General features: G+C 35.3%; 1 protein-coding gene across 3 annotated transcripts in view; it reads left to right on the top strand.

Moving 5' to 3' along the window:
* Window positions 1–24,347, top strand: part of FAF1 (Fas associated factor 1) — a 485,610-nt gene that overhangs the window by 343,872 nt on the left and 117,391 nt on the right. For all 3 annotated transcript variants that reach the window (XM_082429645.1, XM_082429644.1, XM_082429646.1), the window contains 2 exons: window positions 3,775–3,929; window positions 23,986–24,122. In XM_082429645.1, coding sequence (XP_082285771.1) covers window positions 3,775–3,929; window positions 23,986–24,122 — 292 coding nt within the window. The remainder of the gene's footprint in view (window positions 1–3,774; window positions 3,930–23,985; window positions 24,123–24,347) is intronic.

Genomic DNA, 24,347 nt, shown 5'->3' on the forward strand with positions numbered 1-24,347 from the left:
AAGGACAAATAAAATGTAGGGTTTTTTAATGCCCCAATCTTATTGCTTCTCATATGATACTGCAATTAACTCTTTGCTTTCTCCATATGCCACCCCCTCCCCACCCCCAACTCTTAGAGAGCAAGGGAACTTTGTTTTATTCATCTTTGTATTCTCAATGCCTAACACATAGGCACTCTGTAAATGTTATTGAAGTAAATTATTCATGGGCCAAAGGGAAAAATGGTTATAGTAATGGAAAACAAAACATTTTCCTATGCTTTTTCTATGTACTAGATGCCCTTTCTTCGCAAAAGCAGTTTTCTGATATGCTGAACCCAGTTCTCACTGTTTTGGACTGTGTTTAGTTGAGCTCAATAAAGTAATCAGAAATCTGAGTCCGGGGTTCATTTAGGTGTGCCTATAATTTAATCAGAGATTTATGTTGCCCAAATTTAGTAGCATTTGCATATTATTGAGGCTTTATATTTGGCTTATTTTTACTGTCATAATAGCAGAAGAAAAATTTTTGTTGAAAGCTTATTGTGTTTGAGAGAAAAGATTATTTTAAGATTATTCAGTTTCTCTTTTGAAAGCTACTCTGGGAGTACCCCCAACCTGAAGATCCTTTTCTGATACTCTTTGTATCATCTCCTTTCTCACAGTTTAGAGCTTAAAGTGAGAATTTTTTTTTAAGTGTGTTTTCCTGGCATCTCATGTTTTAACAGTGTCAGGGGTTTGTGTCCCTAGAACGAAAACTGTTTCTCCAGAGCCTTTTTTCTCTCAGCTTCCAGTGAAAAGAGGGGTGAGGCGAGCCAGTCGCTTACCACAAAGCAATGCCACCACAAAGGAAAGATTAAGGGTTTAGAGAGAGGTCAATGTGGGTTTTTCTCTAACTAAACACTTTCCTAAAGTTTCCTTGTGGAAAAATAATGAAGTCATCTCAGAGTTTTTAAAGAATTTTTATTTCTTTTTCACCGTCTGCATTCGCTTGTCTTCTCAGCATGGATGTTTAATCTTCCTAGGCTTTGTGAATTGGCCCAAATGAATAAGTGGTGAGCGGTCTCTCTAGGAGCTAGAGGCTTATTCTAAGGGCCTAATCACTGAGTAAACACATCTTTGCCCTCCCTCTCACAACTGCGATATAATAGTCGAGATTCTAGCACAGTAACCTGGATATTGCAGGGACCAATGCTTTGAAATGCAGAATGGTTGATCCTCCAAAACAGTGCCTGATCTTCGCCTGCCTCTTTCTTCTTTTTTAAATTAAATATTGCCAAAGAGATGCTGTTTTATTGCTTGATATTGTGCATTAGTGCCCTGGATTTCCAAGTTTAGTTTCAGTCAACACTGTCAGCTGCACGTATAGGGAACTCTCCATGTTGGGTTTCCTAGTAGCCTCTTCAGCACATGTGTGTTTGGTTTGGAAGAGCATTTAAATTAAATCAGTGAGATAGCAATGTAAATCGCTAATCTCTTTCCCAAAGTCTAAATATTCCATTGCAGTGTTCTTGAGAGAAATAGGCATTTTAAAGATTTAGCCATTGCTATTGTTTGGTTAGAAATATGCTGATTCAAAAGTGGACAGCTCTCTTGTTCCCAGTGTCTCATTAAAGGTAGTTGCTGAGATACGATCAAGCAGAATTAGAGGTTGACATCCCCCTGTCTGTTGGGCCAGAGAGCTTCTAAGAAGAGGAGCTCTGAATTTGTTAGTGCTGCCAGGTTCATGTTCCTTTCCCTAAAGCAGCAGATTTCTAGATTTGTTTACTAAGAGTGATTTGGCATTGCTGCTACCATTTGGTGTGTTTTTTGCCAGAGGGCTGTGGTTGATATCAGCATTCATGTTTCTTTCCTCAAACATGCTGAGACCTGTGCTAACTTAGGGATACAAAGAAGACTGAAGGAGACCCGGTCCTCACCCTTGAGAAACTTTGTCTAGAGGGGAAACTGGTAAACAATTGTAATACTAAAATAGAAGAGATAGGGGCCCAGAAAAGGAAGCTCTTAATCAGGGAAGGCTTCCCAGAAGCATTTGCTTTGAGCCTTAATGGATGAGTAGGAATTTTCTAGATAAGTATCTCTCCAACAATGTATCTGATTACAAACTTCCTAGATACCAGCTACTGGTATCTGCATATATCAACATAGATGAAAAAACCCTAAATCTTTCTTGTTCAGCATTTAATCACCACTGCTTCCTGCTGGGCCTGACACGAAGACTATTTTAACCAATACTTGTTGAATGAATGAATGAATGAATGGACACATGGAAGCATTTTGTCCTTATTCCCATTACATGCTGTCTCTGAGGCCCCCGGAAGCACTGATATATGAGCATCTGGTGCCTTAATATTCTACAAGCTCTCCAGGTCTTCACTATAGTGCAGTTAGGTTCCCTGCTACAGTATCCAAAGAAAGAACACTAGGCTTGGAGTCAGTCAATCTGGGTTCCAATCCCAGATGTACTACTTACTTACTAGTTGTAGAATTTAGGATAAGTCAGGTTTCTAAAGCTCAATTTCCTCATAGGCTAATGAAGTTAAGAATACTATTTTACAGGTTTATTCTGGGGATTAAAGTACCTGTGGCTACCTCATCTAGTACAAAATTTCTCTTTGAAGAAAATATTTTAATTATTATTATTAAGATTAGGATTATTAAGATTATTATTTGGATTATTTATCAGGATAATTCTAAGCATCAGACTTTCATCAACATGAGCCCTTTTTCTGTAAATGTCCTTCTTTTGTTTAGAATTACACACAGCAAATTTCTTCATCATCACATTCTTACAGCTTCCTTGAAATTTTCCTTCACCAGAATTTCACACATTAGATGTGTATATTGTCCTTACCATACAATTTTATCTTTCCACGTCCTGGTAACTGACTGTTCTTTAACTCAGCTCTTCTACAAGGTAGCACCAAAAAGTTAAGGACAATTTAGGTTCTTTAATCATCATTGTTGTGGTTAAAGCTGACATTTGCAAATTATGTTGCTCAATTTCAGTTTTTAGTTTCAGTTATTTTATTGATTATCCAACTATTACAGAGGATACTTTTAAGAGAGCAGATGTCATTTCTTGAAAGCAAGTTTTATCAGGCAAAAGGGAAAGAATAATTTTCCATATGAAAATCTCCACTGGACATTTTCTGTAATATAAACTAGAAAGAATTCATGTGAAGTGAACATTTTTCTATCATCCTTTCAAATGGCAGTTAGATGTCACATGCTCTTAAGTAAGGACTTTGACACGGGAACACATTAAGGGCTTTGAAATTACCTGTGGAACTAAAACAAGTTTATTTCAGACCTTTTTCTTTCAAGTAGAAGAGACTATTTAGTGCTCAGATTAAAAACAAAAAAATGTGTAAGAGAGATTTTGGCATCCAATCTTAATCAGTATTTTTTTCTCTGTATAGTTGAATAGTTCAAAATTAATTTTCCCTTTACATATAAAGTATGTGTTAAATACAAAGAATGGTAATTCCATTTTATTTAAAGAAAATGCCATTCTATTGCAATTTGTGCTTGAGATAGGCTTGCACATGTTAACAGGAATCTGCGACAGCAGTCTGTAAAACAATATCATCATCCTAGCCTTTTTAGAGTGTAAGGAAGCAAAATGTATTCACATTAGTAGATGCTTTAGGAGCTCCAGGTGTCAGGTACTCTTTTAGGGAATAGCATTTAATTTTTATCGTTGTTTATATTGACTGACTGTGCCTTTCCAGAATTCAAGAAATCTTGCATTAGTGCATATTTTAATTCATCAGTCTTTTCTCCCCTTTTCAGAGAAAGCTTCTTGCTGTCTACCTCCACCACGATGAAAGTGTATTAACCAACGTGTTCTGCTCACAAATGCTTTGTGCTGAATCTATCGTCTCTTATCTGAGTCAAAATTTTATAACCTGGGCTTGGGACCTGACAAAGGATGCCAACAGAGCAAGGTAATACTGTTGTTCACAAGTTATAAGTTGGGCTTTTTTATTGTTAAAAGTCATCATTGTATTTGGTTTCTTATCATCATAAACATTTTCATCCTCAGCATTAAATTTTCTATTATTACATTTAATTAGATAAAAGCTATTTGTTGTAGTTAACATGCAGTTATTTTCAATTGTGAAAAAATACCTTAACTAATAAAAGATTTCTTAAATTCAAGAATAACCTGAATACCAAAACCAAAATACATTGTTCTTGTCTTTTTGCAATAATAATAATATAGTACCTTCCTATGTACTGTATGTTCTTATGTTCTAATAATGTTGTTGAATATTCAAATCTGTTTCTAATAATATTCAGAAATGACAAGGAAAATCTAATATATAATCCTACTAGTAAGTTTAGTTTTTAATAATTCCAGTGATGAAGGCAGGACATTCTGGACCAGTCCAGTGGAGTTGGTAATAGCTTAACTCTAGCATATGCTAATTGATGTAATCGCTTTGTTGCACACATTCTTTTGCACACAGCCAGCATTACATCCATATTCTCAATGGGAAAAAAAAAATCCCTTTCCTAGCTGTCAGGATAAATTTACTTAGTTTGTTAATCATAATATCTGTAAGTGATGAATAATTATTCATATTTTGCCTATTTGAGTTTGCCATCTGAAATATATTTCATCGTGTTTAATTACACATGTGGCCATAACATCCTGTGATGCTACTTTGGGTGTGTTAACACAATCATCATCACAGACTGCTGGTTTATGAACAGGGAGATTAAATTCATTCATTTCAAGGCAATCCTATTGTAGTTACCTAATTTAAATGACTGTAGAACAATTAGAAATCATCTGATTTGTCTTTTTATTATTTTATGGCTCACTGAATTTTTGCTCATCATTCAGACTTTGTTTTATGTAATCTGAATCTGAAAAGAAAGATGATTCTTCTCTTAAATGTGAAGCAAAAGAATGTTGAAGCAATTTCTTCATCTAATACTTCATTTCTTTAAGTAAATGGTTAGGAAATTTCATAGGATGACTTCGTTCTGCCTTGGAAATGTTCCCTGTTATACATAAATAAAGAACCTTTAGCACCTGTATTTGTTTAAATTAAATCAGGTTATTATTCACACTCAGTTAAAGGTGATGAAAAGCAGTGCCAAAAACAGATAAAAATGCAGCATCGAAGGGCTTTCATGAGGCAAAATACATAGACTGGAGACTTGGCTAAATCTTTTGCCATTCACTGGCAGTAAGGAATCTCCTCCTTTCCTTTTATCCACAACTTGATGGAGAAGGAAACACTATTTCTAAACCATCTGTAGTGGCTAAGTTCAGCGGGCTACCTGCTGTTATTTTGTTCTATCCTCCATTTAATTCCTTAGTTCCTTTTATTTTACAATGACAAAAAATTGCAGTGTAGTTTCTTTTGAAAAGTAGTGTTTGAGGGGTTTTTTTTTTATGACTGGCAATCAACAGCCATGTAATTGCTTTGTTATGTTTTACTAAAGAAGTCTGTTAAGTAGCACAACTTTGATACACTAGTAATAAGAGTTTGCAGGTTACAGAGACACCTGTGGTGACCAAAGCGACAGAAGCTGCTTATTAGAAAGAACCAGTACAGCTGTGTCCTATTAACTCCTTATGACACTTTTTTAAAACACAAAATAAAGGCCTTGTTTAAGGCTTTAGGGCTATTTCCCAGTGAATTGCAAGACCAACTGTGAAGTATGATAGGATATTTCAATCTACATTTTAAAAAATGTGGCATCCCATTATTAGGTTACTGTTATGAAAACAAAAAGAAATGATATTAAAAGCAAAATAGAAACATCTAGGAATTTAATAAACATTTATAGCAACAAGAAACAGGGCAGTGGGGAGAAAGAGAACATAATTTCTGGGATTTAAGATACTTCACGTCCTTATTCAAAGTCAAGTTCTATTCATATTACAAATTAAAAACTATTGATGTTTAAAGTTAAGGTATTACATTTCTCTCTATAAAGTAATAAATAAAATTATGTAGCTACTGTTCATGTACACCTCCTCATTATTACAGTTAAGGCCTATGGTAAAATTCACATTTTACAAACACAAGATGAAAATTCACTGGAATGGCATATTCCTAAGAGAGAGTCAAAGTAGATTACCTTTTGATATACGAAATTATAAGTTAGGCTGATTTCTTGCCCCCCAGAAAGAGTTTAGCTTTAGCCACAATTTTCTTACCATCTACCATAGATTAATCTAAATACAATTATTTGAGTTTCCATCTCTGTGATGTTTCTTGGATCTTTATCACATTTATTCAAAAGTGTTTGCCGTGAAAATTGATTGCATCATCCATTTGATGTGATTAACAATGAGTAACAAAACCTAAAACTTTCCCTCTCAATTCAATAGAAGTCTGCTGTACTAATGTTTATTGGTCAGTGGTCTATATAACAAAAGTTTTTGTGCCATCATTTGCTATTACCAGGTAGTTAAAATGGGACAAATTAATATGTGGAAATACAGAAGAGATGTCTAGACATCACAAGTAAGATTGTTGCTGTGGGTTGCCTTTCAACTGTGATTTCTTTATGACAAATGTTAAAGTTTAGAAATAAATTCCTGGTGTATTTCTTGTCTGGTCCCATATCTAGTTATCCTAGTTCGGGCTAATCATATAAGTTTCAAGAGTCCTAAGCCTATAAGCTATTTAGCCTGGATGCTTCCTTAGTGGTTTTCTGAGACTATCCTCTGGTATGATAGCTGGAGACATTGATGCCCAAGACAGGAAGGGACTTGCCAAGCAAATTTATTTTTGCTTAAGAAATACTTGGATTAAGCCTCCAGAAACATTAGTCCTCCATAATTTACTGTGAATCTCTCCTGTTTCTAGAAGACAAGTGAAGGATATTGAACTAAGTGAATGCTTTGGTAAAGTTACTAGAATATGAATGTGAATTGCTGTTATAAGTCAAATTTCCTGATTTTGCTAACAAACCAGAATACCTGATTTCGCTAACAAACTAGAATATAAAAGAACTATAGAATGTCACTGGTATACACCCCTGTGGTGTTGATGATTTGGATTTCCCACTTTCAAAATGATTCTAGTAACTTTCTAAGTTGAGTACTTAAGTTAACCAACCTATATCTGTATAATGGATTAGAATAACTTCTAGATTGATCTTGGAACATTCCAAATGTGAACTGAGACATCAAACTTTAGCAGTAGTGATTACTTGCCTGTTTTCTCCCTCACTAAATTGTAATCTTCTGGAAGGACTTATTCTATTTGTCTCATTAAACAAGGCACTTTACAAAATTCTGGGAGAAAGAAACAATAAAAATTTGGCAAATGAATGTATTCTTCTAATTCCACTTAAGAATGTTGCTTATAATTTCAGTATTGTATATCTAAATAAGGTTTCTTTCTTGGAAAACTCTCTATAGTCTTACTGGCTGCCATGTGTAGTTGCATTTCAGAGCCATTCTTCCTTAAAGCAGTAGGCAGAAAGCCCTTGTTAGTCTTGAGAGGTGCTAGAGGGTATAATTTCCCAAATATCCAGTTGAACAACGATCCTGATAGAAACAGTAGGATATGCCGGTAAAGAAAAAGCTAAAAACAGATAGATAATGGTAAACAAAGAGATCTTGCATATCACTTCTGGAAGTGGCTAAAATATCTTAAGAAAGGTATATATTCCTCCATGTTTATTCATTGAATAAACATTTACTGAATGTTTAATATGAACCAGGATTGGTGCTATGCGCTGAGGATGAAAAGTTGAAAAAGACACAGTGCTAATGCTGAAAACACTCATGGTCTAGTAAGCAAGACAGACATAAGAGCTAATATGTAACATGAAATATGTACAAGGTGCTTTGGGAGTATAGAGATGAACTTCATACTGAGTCACTCTACCTGAGTGAGCCAGGGAAGGACTTGAAAGAGATGACACAAGAAGGTGATAATAGAATTTCACTCTTTCTATTCAGAGATTTTTAATATTAGCAACATTCCTAGTTTGTTGGGTTGCAGGTATTTGCTATTCTTATAAAAGGATATTGGTATTTTAAACCTCATAATTAGCTATCTGAATTGTGGAAGAGAGAAAAAATGTAATCCTGTGTGGTCTGAACCAAATTGAGGATTAAGGCCAACCAACCGGGATGGACAGATTCCAAGACGTTGTTTTGTTAATGATTCATCCTGGTACTGGCATATGCTTATAGGCAGACAGTGGAGCAGAAAAATATTTTTAGCACAATGTAGTGAATGAATGCTTGGTCTATGAAAGAATAATTTCTTAAAGTTCAGAACACATATCACTTGTAGGAAGCCTTGCATCTTCCCACTCTTCCCTTGCCTCAGTCCGGGTAAAAATGCACGTTCTATATGCTCCCATAGTATCACTGTACTAACTTGTATTGATGGCACTCATTATACTGAATGTTTATCGTCTATCTCCCTGCTAGGTTGTCAGCTCCCCAAGGGAGCTATGTCTATAATCTCAATGCATTAAAGTGCCTTTTAAAAAATAAGTGTTATATTGATAAATAAACCAATAATCTCTAATAGTCTTATTGAAACATAATGGATAAGAGAGACCAGCTTGGGTAGTAGAAAGAGCATTGGAAATGCTACCATATCCCTCTAATTGTGCGATTTTCCCCCCACAGCCATTAATAGGAATAATAAAGCAAAAGCCTTCAAAAGCCTTCTCCTTGCAGAATGAACTAAAAATGTCCAGACTGGGTACCTCGTCTTCTGCTGGCACTATAGCACCCCAGGCTATCGTGGCCTATGCTCATGTGCCCCAGGCACCCACCATCTGGAAAGAGGATTGAATTCCAACCAAGATGAGTTTATCCATTGGTTCCAAAGTTTCTTCCCCAGACTCACCAAGTCTCTATGATATCTCTAAAGTAATTGGCCTCTCAAATGGGGCCATTTGGGATGGTAGTCTGAGCCTTCTGCACTGGTGGTGACATTGATTAAAGTAAATATGCCCATAGGATATATAGGAATACTGGACTGGCTTCATGATGAGCTGTGCCAAGAAGGTAGGCAAAGGTCCATTTGGGCACCATCAGAATTAAATAGAGAGAGAACGATATAAAACACTAGCACAATAAGTATTGATTTGCTTACCTCTATTAGAGCTGTTTGGGACTGGGTAATGGGAACATTGGCACATGCGTGCCCTTGGTGCTGAACTGCAGGTTCTTGACTGAAGTTGCTTCATGAAGGAAAGCCATATAACATATGTGGCACAATAAACCACCAATATTAACCAGTAATAAGTGGGTTAATGGGTATCACTTGTTCTGAACAGGCCCACATGGCAAATGTCTTACTTAGTACATCCAATATAGGTATTGTTTTAGATTATCTAATTCTAGAAAATTTAAACATTGAATTTGACTAGGATAGTGCCAACTGGGTAATTAGCCGGCTATGAGCGCTGAAAAATGAGTTGCTTATATGTAAGTTCCTGAGTTGAAAGTGTGTGGCACATCAGTGTACGTGCTACACAGTGTTAAATCAGGCATTGCACACTATTTCTAAGCAGTGTTCCCTAGGAATTGCTGACAGTGCCTGAGTTACACAGGTTGCATGTAACATACATAGCTTTGTATTAAATTTTGCATACACAGTTAGTACCAGTGTTCACAGACAGAATTCTATTGCCTATCAATATTAGCTTTTGAATTTAATGCACTTGGGTGCAGTCTATCAGATCACTGTAGACTTCTGCTGCTATGCTGACAGGTACTTGTTAGCCTTAATATTCAAGTGATAGTTTTCCACATTACTTAATCTTTGGCAAGAGTTAATTGGCTTAAATCTCTTATTATCAGTAGGTTGTCTTTGCCTGCACTTTCCATCACGGTGGCTTACCCTTAATTCCAAACTACTCACTGGTTCATGCCTGGCTGAAGCTAGCTGACCATGTTACTCTAACCCTACACTTCCATTTGATCCAGCAAATATAGCCCAGGTGTGGGGTCTGCATGGGAGACACAAGGAGTGTTAATATCCAGCTGCTACCTTAGGAGCAGATATGGATTCTGCAAAAGTAGCTGATAAAACAGATGGACATGTTGTGGTCAGAGTACTAAGACTTCCAGAGAGCCTTCATGCCAGATTTCCATATAGTTTTCCCCAAACTTCTTTATTTCCTTTGTGACATGTTTTCCTTCCCATACTTGTAAAGGAAATGTATTGCCATCCTAAACATCCCAGGTCAAGGCTTAATTAATGCTTTAAAATAAAGGTTCTAAAACACCAGGAGAGTTTGTCATTTTCTCCCTGGTTTGTTTTGTGAAGAGGGAGGAGAGAAGGTGAGGAGGAACCCCTCCTGTTCCATGATTACATCCTACCCACTCATTTTCTCCTTTTCTCCTCTGCTTTTGATTTTTAGTGGCGGTCTTAACAGAATGTCAAGATCAATTTGCAGCATGGTTTAACTCAAGGTTTGCGTTCTGCCAGCAGCAATTGTCCCTGCAAACAATGCCGTGTGTTCTTGTAACTTCAGAAGCTTTTAGAAGGATCATGGCAAGGGCGGCATCTAATGACTTTATTAGTGTAGGGTTTCAAAATGGGCTCAGTAATTGTTCATATCTCTTTGTCAGCAAGTCATAATTACTGCTCAGCATTGTCCAAGGGTGCACTTGTGAATAGTTTCCTAATAGTACTGAAAGGAAGGAAAAGAGGGAAAGGATAAAAGGTGATGGCCTCTTACAATTGAGAAGAAACCAGTCTGTATATAGATGATGGCTAAACTGTTTATAATACATTCTTTACTCTTTTTAAAATAGACAATTATCCTTTTAAAAGTGTTCTTTGAGATAACTCTAAATTACCAGTTTACAAGCTTTTTTAACTCTGATTTGGATACTTCCCACACTACTACCTAATACTACAATCATAACTGCCTGGTGGTGCATGCATTGTATCTGAATCAAGTATTTGTGTAAAAAAAGTTTATTTCCTTGACATTAATCGAATTAATGCTATTCGGGAAATATATATTTAACTCAGATGCAGTTGTCTGTTTTCACAGTCTACGTGAAAACTGTTGTTAGGAAAGAACAATACAAGGTGATACTGTTGACAAGATAGTCCAAAAGAACATTTAAGTTTTTATCAAATCCGATTTTCCTCATGCACTAGACTTTTCTTGTTACTCTCTTGGCGTTCTTCTTGGCCTTTCTCCTAAACACTCTGTGCTTTGAGTATTCTAGGGATCTTGATTTTGAGAGTGATAGAATTAAAAGAATCGTTGCCTTTTCAAGATATATAAAGTTTGAGCTTCACACCAAGACTTCTCCCCTTTGTGCTGTGTTGCCAAACCCTTACCTGTTCTGTGACTCCCTGCAGTGTACTCATGTATAGTTATGTGCAAATACTCACTTCCAGTAGCTAGTTATTCTCGTATTTTAGGGTATACAGATTCAAATGAATATGACTGTCAGAGGTACTCAATCCAGTTTATATATATAGATTACAAAACATGAGTTATCTAATGAAACAAATTCTAAAAATAAGACATTTCCAAAATAAAATATTTTTTAAAGTAATATACCCCATCATGTCTTTTGCTTTTCTTCTTATCTGAAATTGATAAGATCTAAAGAGATTTATTTGTTTTCTTAATTGCTTTGTCAGTGTTGATAATTTTTATATTCATGGTTGTTTCTGAAGAATTTTTACTAATCATGTCACCTATGCCATTTAAATTGGTAGCACATTTCTCTCCTTCATAAATACTGAGAAAAACTGTAAAAGAAACATGTTAGTTCAGTCATGTAAAACCACCTATGGAAACTGGTTCCTCTGACATTTTTCCAGTATTTGCCTGTTAGTCTACATAGATGCACAAAAAGGTTTTAGTGCCCAATAATCTTAATGATTGAATCTGCCAAATACACCACCAAAAATTGAAAGAGGAAATAACTGTTAGTCTGGAATTGGAGAGTGAGGTGAAATCCTATTTCTTACATGTTTGGGTAATTTGTTAGGGAATAGGTTTTGTATCCTTTCCTTCAGCATATGTTTGTATCTTTGTATTTGATTGTATTCTAGTAATAAAGTGACAGTTTTATATTATTTACAAATAAAGAGTTAACTATAGGGATTTTTAAACAGCCATCCATCCGTTAATTTATCTGCTGTTGGCTGACTCAGTATGTAGCCACAGCAACAATTTTTTAAATCCTCCTTAATTGTTGCCTTCTGTGTATCTTTCCTTTCCTCGATATGTGATCAGCACCAGGAAAGTCCTCTTTAACATACTTCTCTACAGATCTCAACTAAGGAAGGGATGAGGCAAGTTTATAAGAACAATAAAGATGCTATGAATATTATATCTCAATATGAGAAATTATGTTTCCCAGTCCCAGTTTCAAATAAGGTACTGGAGGTTCTGAGCTGCTCCCAAATAAGTTACTTAATTAACAACCACAGCAACAAAAATTTATTATTTGGACATTACGAAAGCTATGTAAGTATTATTTATTAGTTCCTAAAGCAATACCTATTCACATTTAAACATGTCAGTTGCTATTCTTAAAAGATTGTGATTTTCAATACAACTGTTTCTTCACTGTTTATATGCAGACAGTCATATGTCAGTCATAAAATGTAGGGCAGTTAAGAGGTAAGAGTCAGTCTGGGATTATGAAGAACAAAGAGTTATTAGGCAAGTGGTATAACATATCTAGATTTTTTTTTCTTCTATGAAAATGAGGGAGGGGTGACCCTATTTGAACTTTTATCTCTAAAATTCTGTGACTTTCTGATGACTTGAACACATAGTTTTCAATATAAGCAAGATTAAAAGTGAATGTTAGTAAAGTTTGTAAGTAGATTGTAGCATACTGCCCTTACCAGCTTGTGATCTAGTCAGAGTGACCTTAGTGGGCTATAGCTAAGGAAGCCACAGTCATTTTCCATCTCTTTCACCAATAAAGGCATCTTCCTTACCCTTAGAACCGTCCTTCAAGCTCTTGCTATTTGTGACGGGAGCTTCTAGAGTGTCAATAGCTAAGATCAAGATTACCACTACTGCTTTAAAAAAACACACACATAACTGCAATCATTAATTAAGCCCCAGCTATGTGTCAGACACTATATATATATATATATATATATATATATGAGCTCATTTAATCCTCACTCTATTTAACCACAGTTCTGCAAGGTAAATGGCAAAGTCCAGTTTCACATGTGAGGAAACTATTTTTGGCTCAGAGAAGTTCTGTAACTTACCCAAGGTCCTGCAAATGATTGTGCCAGATATAAATCCCAGATCTACCTGTGCTTTTCTGCTACATAATGCTTCTTGTCCCATGACCTTGTCAAGCTGGATTATTACCAACAAAGTTGTACTAAATAACTGTGAATAGCCCTGTGGGAGATATAAGAGAAGTATAAGACTTGGATCTTTTGCTCAGGTAACAAATAAACATGGAATTCACCAAATCTTAGAGTTGTGGGTTAGAAGCATTCTTAGTTAACATCCAATTTGCAACTATGCAGGCATTTTTCCCTGTATTATGTCTGATATTACTACAGTCTCTACCTGAATACTGCTAGAGACAGAGGAATGAAAGCTTCAAAAGATAGTGTATTTTTGAGCTGCTCTAAAAGCCGGGAAAGGTTTTTGCTATAGTGCTTCTTCCCATAGAGAGTTTCTGCAACTTTCTCCCTTTTGGTTCTAGTTCTGGTCTTGGAATTACCTGGAATAAGCCTAACTTCTCTTCTTCATTATAGTCCTTTATCAGTTTAACCACAGCTATCTTGTCTACCTTAATTTTCTTGCCTTTCCAACCAAAATATATTTATTTCTTCCATTGATCCTCGTATGATAGGGTGTCTAGACCTAGTCCATTCTAAAGGGGCCCAGAATCGAGCATAATGCTTCAGAGGAAATTTGTCTGGTGCTATGCTCAATTCTAGTCTGTAATTTTATTATTGGCTCCTATTGAACTGAAGGAGTCAACTAAAATCCCCTAGCAGTATTTCAGGTATGGGGTGGTCCAGAAAGGGCTGGGTCTGAGTTGTTATTAAACCAGATCTCTGCCATTCTCTACTAATGCAATTGATTGACAAGATTTTTTGAAGTTTGGATTCTCTCTATTAACTCTCCCAAATTTTATCACTCATAAACAATAACTGAACTTCTTATCATCTCTACTCCTGTTATCATTCTTGATACTTCTCTCAGTTCCCAGACTTGTCCAACTCCAGAGAAACTTTTTTCTTCTCTTTATTCACCACACTTAGATGTGGTCATAAATAGAAACTGTATCACCTTATATATTTGGATTTCAAACATCTGGCTCTGACCAGCACTTCCTTTTCCACTCACTTGCTCAAGTGTCACCAGTGCTGAAATTTTTTTTGTCTTATCATGCCCTTCAACCTATTGACCCCTACCACTTCACTCCATCCACCCTTTCCTGTGTCCAATCTTCATTTCCTTCCTTGTCCTAATTAAATTTCAAGGTCCATCATTATCACTTCCTTGTAATACTTTAAACTCTCTCATCTCTGTCTTCCTCCATTGCACTCAATTTGTTAAACCCAACTATTCACCTTCCTTATGCCTGTGCCTTGCAGTTGAACATTGCTGGAGATGATCACTCCACCTGATTTAAAAAAAACAATAAACACGAGCTAAGTTTTGTATATAAACACTGAATTCAACTCTGTAATTCTGGCAGCTAAAGGAGAAAAAGGAAATGTGATAGGCATATCCTCATTCATTCATCTATCCATACAATGTATATTTATTGAGTTTCTATTATGCGCCAGGTACTATGCCTTAGAGTTTACAGATTACCATTTAAAATTCTCATTGTCTGATAAAAGGAAGCCTAATAGTTCATCTCAAAATTTCCTGGCACTGAATTCAAGGAAGAATTTAATTGCATGATTTTTTATTTGAGAATCATTAGGAAATATAATAAACAGTTATTTTCTACTGTTGTTTTGCGTAAAATAGATTACTTTAAATAGATGTTTCTTATATCACTCCCCTGTAAAAACAGAGAGCTCCGTGTTAAATCGTTTTCCAGTAAAGGTAGTTCTTTAGGTGATGTGGCCCTTAGATATTCCTTTTTTTCATGATCTAACTCATAACAGGTATACAGCTTAGAGAAAAAGCCTACATAGTAAACTTGTTCATTCAGCTCTTTCTGTCAGACATCAGCTGTCTCAAATGAGCCTTTGTCAAGAGCTGGGTTGTAATCGATTCTTGCTTGAAAGCTTTGATGAGGGACTGAAGTGCTAATACTCTGTGCTGTTGGTCATTTATCTTTTAAAGACTTTTCTCCTATGTATAAGATTTCTACTAATGCTCTCCCACATTTCTTTTATCCATTAGAATAATAGTTCTTTTCAAATACATAAGGAAATTGTGTATAAATGTCAGGGTTTCAAGAGAAACCAACCAACTCTGAAAAATTTTTGTATGATAATGCCGAACAATTTTTATATAATAATAAAATCACAAAGTCTCCAAATTTTGCAGGAGGAAAACAATCAGAGAACATAGCATGAAAATATATGTATATATCTTCAATCTCTACCTTAGAGTAGGGAATAATCTTAGGATGATTCTGTAGAAGTTATACAGCAATATAATACATTTGTTCAGTGATAAGAGTCTGAGATTTGCTGTTAAAACTTATTTTAGGAAACATTTTGCCATACCCATAATTTGGGGGGAAGGGAAGAGAGAGGAAAAGCCAATTTTGACTCTGAAGCATATAAAAGGAAGGAAGAAGAGGTATTGATTAATCCGCAGACCAATTCCAAAAGTAGTTATCATTACCTTCACTTTATATGTGAGAAAACTAAGGCTCGGAAAGATTAAGTTATCCAAAGAAACAACTAGTAAGTGACAAAAGCAGGTTTATTTGACTCCAAAGTCTTTGTTCTTCCCACAATATTATGCTGCTTGCAGTAATTCCTACTTTCTCTAATATGTTAATATTTGGATACTTTACACCTCTTCTAAGTCACATTTTCAGTCAGTGAGTGGTGACAAGATGAAATTATGTAAAAACTTCAGTATGCTAAAAAGTCAGGAGGGAAGCTTAGAGTATGAACTTGTGGACAATACCTGCTATTTTGAAATGGGACCAAGTGACCTATCAAGGTAGAAGCATAGTGAAAGAGGCCTGGGAGACCATGATAATTCACACCAACTGTCCTAGTTAAACTGATTTCAGCAAAGTAGTTGGAAGAGGAAAAGGAAGGTTGTATGGTCAACATTGTCATGGTGGAGATAAAGGTTACTAAAGCATGAACTGGCCCATTCATGTAACAAATACATGCTGTTTGGCAGTAGGTGCTAGGAATGCAGAGGTGAATAAGAGATAATTCTCCTAATAGCAGTCCAGGAGCGCTATCTTGGAACAGAAAGTTCTCCCTGATTTCTAAACTCCCATTCCATTCTCTGATTTTTTCCAGCACTTAATCTGAACTACTAAATCTAGCCCCCAGTTATATATCAGATTATGTTTCCTGTTTGAGGCTATAACCCTAAATATTCTTAGTGTCTTAAGGACACATACCATGTCTTACCTTGTTGTATATTTCATAGGCCCTCATAAATACTGATCAGTTGGTAAAAGGCAGAACACAGAAGAAATATTATCTGGCATTTAACATAAATTTGCTCTCTTGTATAGCCCCTGGAAAATGAATCTTCTCTTTACATTGCTAGAGAAAGAATTTCTGCCATTTGATAAGACATTGGGTTCAGTGTTCTCTGTTATCTCTCCCAACTTAAAATAAAATGGGGTACTTACATGTTTATGTTCTTACTCTTGGTGAGAAGGCAGCCAATTATCTATTTATTTATGATTATTGTCCCTCCAAAAACATTAGTATAAATCAGTCCCTATAGATTAGTTACAGCCCTGTCATTAAACTGTCAGTGCCTTAAAGCCTTTCCACTTGAGTGATTTATAGATGACAACAAGCAGATATTTGTGGGGTTTTTTTAACTCTGACTACTAGTCTATTAAGACAATTTAGCAGTTTACTGTTACTGGGTAGTCTTAAGCCACAGACAGGTGAGAGATGCTTTTCAGATTAAATCTTCCCAAAGTCTCATCCTGTGTTTTCTTAAATTTGCCTTTAGTTTGGCTGTGTTCTCTAACATGCATACAATGTTTGCATTTGCACGGAGAGGCATTATACTATCCTTTTAGAAAACAATTTGGCAATATGTACCACTAATCATTAAATGATTCTATACCTTTTTACCCTATAATTCCACTTCACAGACAGGCTTTTTTCCCTAAGGAAATACTTTAAGAATTTATCTAAGTATTATTTATAATGATTAAAAAAAACTAGAAAGAAAAATCTAGCTGTAGGTGAATAGCTATGAATATAACAGCGTATACATCTACACAATGGAATATTATTCAACCATTTAACATGCTGGTTCATTACTATCGTATAGAAGGCTAAAAAACTGTATCCAACTAAACACTGATTACCACAAAAAGGAAAAGATATATTTGAGCAAAAGACTGATAAGAAATAGACAAATGTGATTAACATTGTGTTAAAAGTTTGGGATTGCATGCAATTTTTCTGTATTTTTATAAGAGAGTTACTATCTTACTTTCAAATTGTTTCTTTATTTATTGGGCAATACATTCACTTTAATCAAAACTCAAAAGTTCTAGAAAGGTATGTAATGAAAAGTCTCCTACTTATCCTTGTTTCTAAGTTACCTTTTCTAGAAGTAATGTTTTAAGTTTCTTATTTGTCCATCCAGAGATTATTTTATATGTAAGCAAACAAATATATAATTATTTTTCCCCAGTTTTACACAAATGATAAACACTATTTAACACCCTGCTTTTCCCAGCTAATATTGTATCTTAAAAGATAGTTCATATCAGTTCATAAAGAACCCTTTCTATTTTATGGCTACATAGTATTCCTTTGAATTCTATAAGGTACTATAATTTATTTAACTAGATCCTAGTGGTTGACATTTGGGTTATGCCCAATATTCTGCTATTACAAGCTTACAGTAAATAACTATGCACATATGTTTCCATCTGAAAATATATCTATAGACTAAATTCCCAGTTGTAGGAGTGCTAGATTAAGAATTTGTGCATATTTAATTTTAATAGACACTGGCAAATTGCCCACAAAGGAGTTGGTACCAATTTCACTCCTACTAACAGTGTACAGTAGTGCCTGTTTCCCTGTAACCTTGCCAATGCAAGGTGTTACCAAAATTTTTTTGTCTTTACTAATCTGACAGATGAAAAATGGTTTCTTAGTGTACCTTTAATTAGGAGTTATTCATTATGAGCTATTTTGAGTATTTTTTCACATGCTTATGAGCCATTACTGTTTCCATTTCTTGAAGCTGTCTTTATATATTATTTGTGGATCTTTTCCTAATTGTTTGTTAAGAGTTCTTTATATATTAGGGAAATTAGCTCTTTTTCTGTGGTTTGAAATTCAGAATTTTTTCCCCTGTTCATCATTTATCTTTTGGCCTAGTTATGGTGTTTGTTACCATGTGAAAATAGTCGAAATTATCAATTTTGTCTTTTATGCTTTACTCTGCTTCAGCTATACTAACCTTCTTGTCACCTTTCAAATATTCTAGATACTCTCCAACTTTAAGGTCTTTGTGTTTGCTGTTCTCTCTGCCTGGAATTCTCTTCCTAGAGATATGTGTTCCACTTCCTCCTTCACCTCTTTTGAATCCTTGATCAAATATCAACTTCTCAGTGAGACCTGACTTCTCTATTTAATATTGCAAACCGCCCCCCCTCCCCGCCTTGTTTTTCCTCCATCACCTGGAGCTCACAGACTGTAATTTTGTCTCACATCGAATTGCAGCTCACCTATACAAATGAAGCAAGTGAGAATTATCCAGTGTGGTCATCACCTCAGGAGACTAGACACTTGGTCCAGTGAATATGCCATTGCCCAAAACATTTAGGGGACAACTTCTTTAAAAGCTGCCTTCAGAGAGAGCTTAAAGCCTTTCAAGGAAAGCAGTCCTGCATCCTAAAAGCAGTATTTCTCAAAGTGTGTTCCATTAACCACTTATATCAGAATCACCTTGGATGGGGTTGGGAGCTTATTAAAAAGGCAGTTTCCTGGACCTTACCCCACATCTGTTGAATCAGAATCTCTAGGGGATGGGGCTGAGGAACTTGCCTTTTGAATAAACTCCATAGGTGATTCCTAGGCCATTAAAGCTTGCAAATCACTGCCTTTATAGTCAGTGTCTTCCAGCTTGTTTACCTAACTCATTTTGAACCAAAGACTTAGGACTATTTCAAAAAATCAAAGACACCCTTAAAGGACAAAGGCACATATGCCAGTGGTGCTGAAGATCGTCTCAGGGAATGAGCTGAACAATGGATAGGCATGCAGACTTGTGGAAATGATGTTGTGGAAGGAGACAAAAGTCTTTGGCTGGTTTTGGTATGCTTGACAATGCTAGCACCTTGATAAATCTTACTTCACACGTTAAAGGACCTTGGCTTTAACTTCCCTATTAAAAGGAAGAGAAGAAGAAAGGAGAATTGTGTGTTAGCTAGATAGGTATGATCTCTAAGGTCCTTTCTCTATTTTGTGTTCTGGTTATTCTACTGTTGTACATAAATGTTTTTTAACAAACCCTGAACACATGAATGAATATGTATAAGTAATGAGGCTTATTACTATAGCAAAAACTGCAAGTTTGGTTTTCTTTAAAGAGAAGAGCCTCCTTAAATCAAAGTGACTTCAAAAGAAATAGTATAAAAACCAAACAACAACAACCAAAAAACACTTGGCAACCCATATTGCAAAAGTCCTATAGTACTGCTGAATGTGAATTTCTTCTGCTCAATGACCTTTCGTTTTGGAGAAATGGTTCACACATTATCAGAAAGAGATTTAATGTGTTTAATGATTCAAGGGTAAGCAGCCAGGAATTGTGATACTGATTCTTGGTTTTAAATTAGTTAACATTACTAAACATAAATTGCAGCATTTGTAATTGTACTTACTTATTTCCCAAATATCAGTACCTGCCCTTTCATTCTCTGAATGAAAATAAAACCAATGACTGTATTTATCTAGTCAACAATTCTTCCATGCTATGTCTTACTACGCAAAAAAAATCTTTCAGTGTTGGCCCATAGGTATAAGTTACCATTTTAATCTTGAAAATAATTATGATAAAAATGTTAAATATCATTATGCATTTAATAATGATTAAATAGCTACCAATTTTAAGGGCCTACCATATTCTAAGAACAATTCTGAGTACTTTTGTAACTTACAAGAATATAAGTATTTTAAAGATGTGTTATTTCCACTTTATATATGAGGCTCCTTTAAACTTACGGAAATCACATTGAAATGCATAATCAGGAAGCCTCACACAGAGGCTTAGCAGTTTTGTAGCCTCCATTTTTTATCAAACGTGCCTCTTTACATTACCTGGTATACAGTAGGTAGGCAGTAAGTATTTGTGGAATTTCATCACCCTCCCCCTAAATTGCTGTGTTTCTTTTAGTATGTATTTTATGTTGAAGTACAGTTTAGTAAAAGTCAATGACTTATGTAATTATGAGTTTGATGGAAAGAACTAAACTATATCCTGTTTTGAATTAAAATGAGATTACTTTTTCGTATATCTGATTTATTAGTAATCCTGGTTTCCATTAGCAAGATAGAAATGATCTCTGCTTCAGAGACTGAAAATTTTACTAATGATTAATATACGCTAGCCATCAGATGTTCTGTTTATTTTTCTCCCCAAACTTTAGATTAAAACCACTTTATCTTATCTTTCCAATTTTAGCCTTCTAATAGCAAGAATTGGTGAATATAAGCTACTAATTATGTTTTTTCTTTTCTTTTCTTTTGGGCATGCCGCATGGCATGCAGAATCTTAGTTCCCCTACCAGGGATTGAACCCACACCCCCTTCAGTGGAAACACAGCATCCTAACCATTGTACCTCCAGGGAATTCCCTATATTTTGTTTCTTTACCAAGGCCAGAGTGTGAGGCTTCCCGTTCCCTATCCCCACCACCTCCACCACGACCTACCCACCCACCCCTCCAGGAACCAGTGAGTTGCTTTATTATATCTGACTTGTGATTAACCATTTTACTTCATTTTCTCAACCCTTCCTTCTTCTTCCCCTCCCTCCCTCATTTTACCCCCTTAATGAGAGCATTTGTTCTTTGTCTTTTCAAATTTGTTACTTTAGCCTTTAGCTTTGGGGGTTGATTTTGCAATTTGTTATTCCCCCTTCTCAAGTAGGTCTGTGATGAGTAGGTTGTTTGATTTATTAAAATCTTCTATAATAAAAAAAACAAAGCCATTTCTTCTTGCCACAGAATGGTTGCCATTGCTTCCCTCTTTGGTTTTGAGTTGCAGGAATGCAATTGCTGTGGAAACCATTTCTCCCTTCATGACGCCTGACTCTGATGAACACCATATGCAGTTAGATTGACAAGTTTGATGCTGCCACTAGATGCACTGGCACACTTTTATATCTTCAAAAGGAAGAAATACCACAAATATGAGAACCACATTTGTTCTCTTAAAACAGCTTGTTTTTCCCATGTTTGATTTTGCTCTAATGTTTTGAACTGGATTTTTGCTGCTGGTAGTGTGCTGTGAATGGTAACTTTGTGTTGTGAATGATCTTGAGAGGAAGAAGCAGAACCTCCCAGCCATGAGAAAGATTTGATATTTGTGTTGTGAAGTTCTTGTAAATTATAATGGGAGGAACTGACAAGTAGGAATTTTTTAATTTGGGTCTGTCCATTGGCCCTACAGGCTCTCCATGATTGCAATTTGAAAATCTCAAAGTAAACATGATCATAGGAGATTAATCAGATTAATTAAACTTTTTAAAAAGTCTCTCTTCGATTAGAACAGATTGTTAGTTAAGGCCACTAGAAAACATCAACCGGCTGTGTGATCCCTTTATATTTCTCAACTGCTTCTAAAATATTAGAATGATTTGCTAATACCTGATAGAAAACTGATCACTGTGTTTTTTATAGTAATTGAATGGCTTAATGGTTAATGTGATGTTGAAAGCTGTACCTCCCTTGAATATGTTTCATGTAGTTTTGAAATTTATGTTTTATATTAATTTAAACCAAATAAGATACCTACATTTTCATAATTATTTTCTCTTCTAGCTCGTTTTCACAAAAAGGGGATTTGGGATGTACACAGTTGCCAGACAAAATTGTCTTGAAATTAAATTCTTAAAACCACTAAGCCAACCTGCCTGCTTGCCTCCCTTCTTTTCTTCCTTCCTTCCTGACTTCTTTCCTTCCTTCCTTTTTTTGGGGGTCTCCTGTTTAGCTAGTATTTAATATCACTTGTGAAGCTAGTGCTGTGATGGCCATCTACTATGTGATATCCACTTAATCCATTGATGTGAAAGCAACAAGGACTTATTTTCTCCCTTTTGTAGGAAATGGCATTCCAACTGTTTTTTGACATCTTTAATTTTAGAGGTTGCCAATGATCAGATCAGGGTCAAGACTGACTTCAAATATTTTAGTAAGAAGCAGAAAGAAAAATGAGATCCTAACTTTCTAGTCTCCTGATCTACACGTCTCCATTGATGAATTAAAGCTATATGGGTGTGAAATTTGGTATGGAGACTTAGGCTGCTTGAGCACCTTTTATCCCATAATAGTTGTAGAATGTGAAGATCTGAATTTTCATGGGGGCACTGATATTTCATGGCCAACAATTGGTTTTTTAAAGGCCTTGTCATTTCAGATTGCCATGGAGTCCGGTTATTGCTGCTCTAAATGTGTATATGAACCTGCCTCCCAATGAACTTATTGCAGTGGTGCTAACTTGTCTTGACACTCTTGCCAACAGTTCTAGTGGCCCTGTGTGTAGTCACTGCACAGGTTTTGTGGAGGATTCAGCCTAAACTTCTGGGATGAATTTCTATGGACAAGAAATGTACTGGCTTTAAAAATTAAGAGGTTTGATTCTGTTTTGAATATGGATATCAAATGAATCTGAGCACATGACATTTTAATGCCATTTGTCTTTTCAAATAGATTTACCTTCTAATGCATGTGATGACAAGACTTTGCTCATCAGCTAGAACATACATTTCAGAGGAGTTGTTACCTAAAATATTATCATAAGGCATAAGAAAACACACGATTTAAGTTGCCTTTCATGAACATAATTAAGAATTAATAAGCCAGTACCAGTGGCTAGTCCCCAGAATTTCCACTGTTTTGCCTTTTGTGACCTGTGTTATTAAAAGTCCATTATTTTTACAGACTTTATTAAATTGGATCTTATTAAAGCATTCTATATTTGCATTTGGTCTTTCATAATTCATTATTATTATGACATTTACTTTTTACCATCAGATCTGAAAACATATCATAAGCTACCCTTTTCTCTTGAAAGAAATGCTAATTTCAAACAGTCCTCTAATAGAAGAGAAAAGCTTTATCAGTTTTTTCATTTATTCCAGATCGTGTTAAGAATACTAATGCTAGACTTCAGTATGCTAATATCTCTGAGCTTTTTTTGGTCAAAAGCTTAGAATTATTATTTTTATCCCATACCAAGTATGAAACTAGAAGACCTCCTACTACTGGAGAAAACACAATTCTAAAGTACAATTCTTGATTCTAAGGACTTGTGAAAATGTTGCTAAATCCTGTTTAGACTAGGATGATGCCGGTTAATTTAACTTTTACCACCCGGTATTTGTCCTCTTTAAGAAATTCTTTCCTCTTAAAATTCATTTTGTTTGTTTTTCTCATAGTTTAGGGTAATATAGGGTGTGTGGCCTGCTTTTCTATAGGATAATCATTTCTATACCATTTATGATGTAGTTGAAAACTTAATACAGTAAAATTTTACATATTAATATCAGACTGTCTAATTTTAATATAACTAATAAAACACTTAATAAATTTTTTCTTAGCATAGTGGTAAATTTATTAAACTCTGAAATGAAACTAACTTTGGATTTTGTCTCATTTTAGATTTCTGACAATGTGCAATAGACACTTTGGCAGCGTTGTTGCACAAACCATTCGGACTCAAAAAACAGATCAGTTTCCACTTTTTCTGATTATTATGGGAAAGCGATCATCTAATGAAGTGTTAAATGTGATACAAGGTAAAGTACATGTCACAAGGGGAGTAGAGTGTCTCCTTATGTATGTGATAACCTTATAATATTTACCATCAAAGCTGAAAGTAATTCTCTGTATTGGTGAATGTCTTTGCATTTTAAAATATAGAACACCCAGAAGAAGAATATCTTCAAAAAGTATAGGTGCTATGAAGTATGAAATATGCTGCATGAAAACCCAACAGAAACATCTTAATAAAACTGCACAGC

This window comes from Balaenoptera physalus (genome assembly GCF_965194825.1).
Source record: "Balaenoptera physalus genome assembly, chromosome: 1".
Classification (NCBI taxonomy): Eukaryota; Metazoa; Chordata; class Mammalia; order Artiodactyla; family Balaenopteridae; genus Balaenoptera; species Balaenoptera physalus.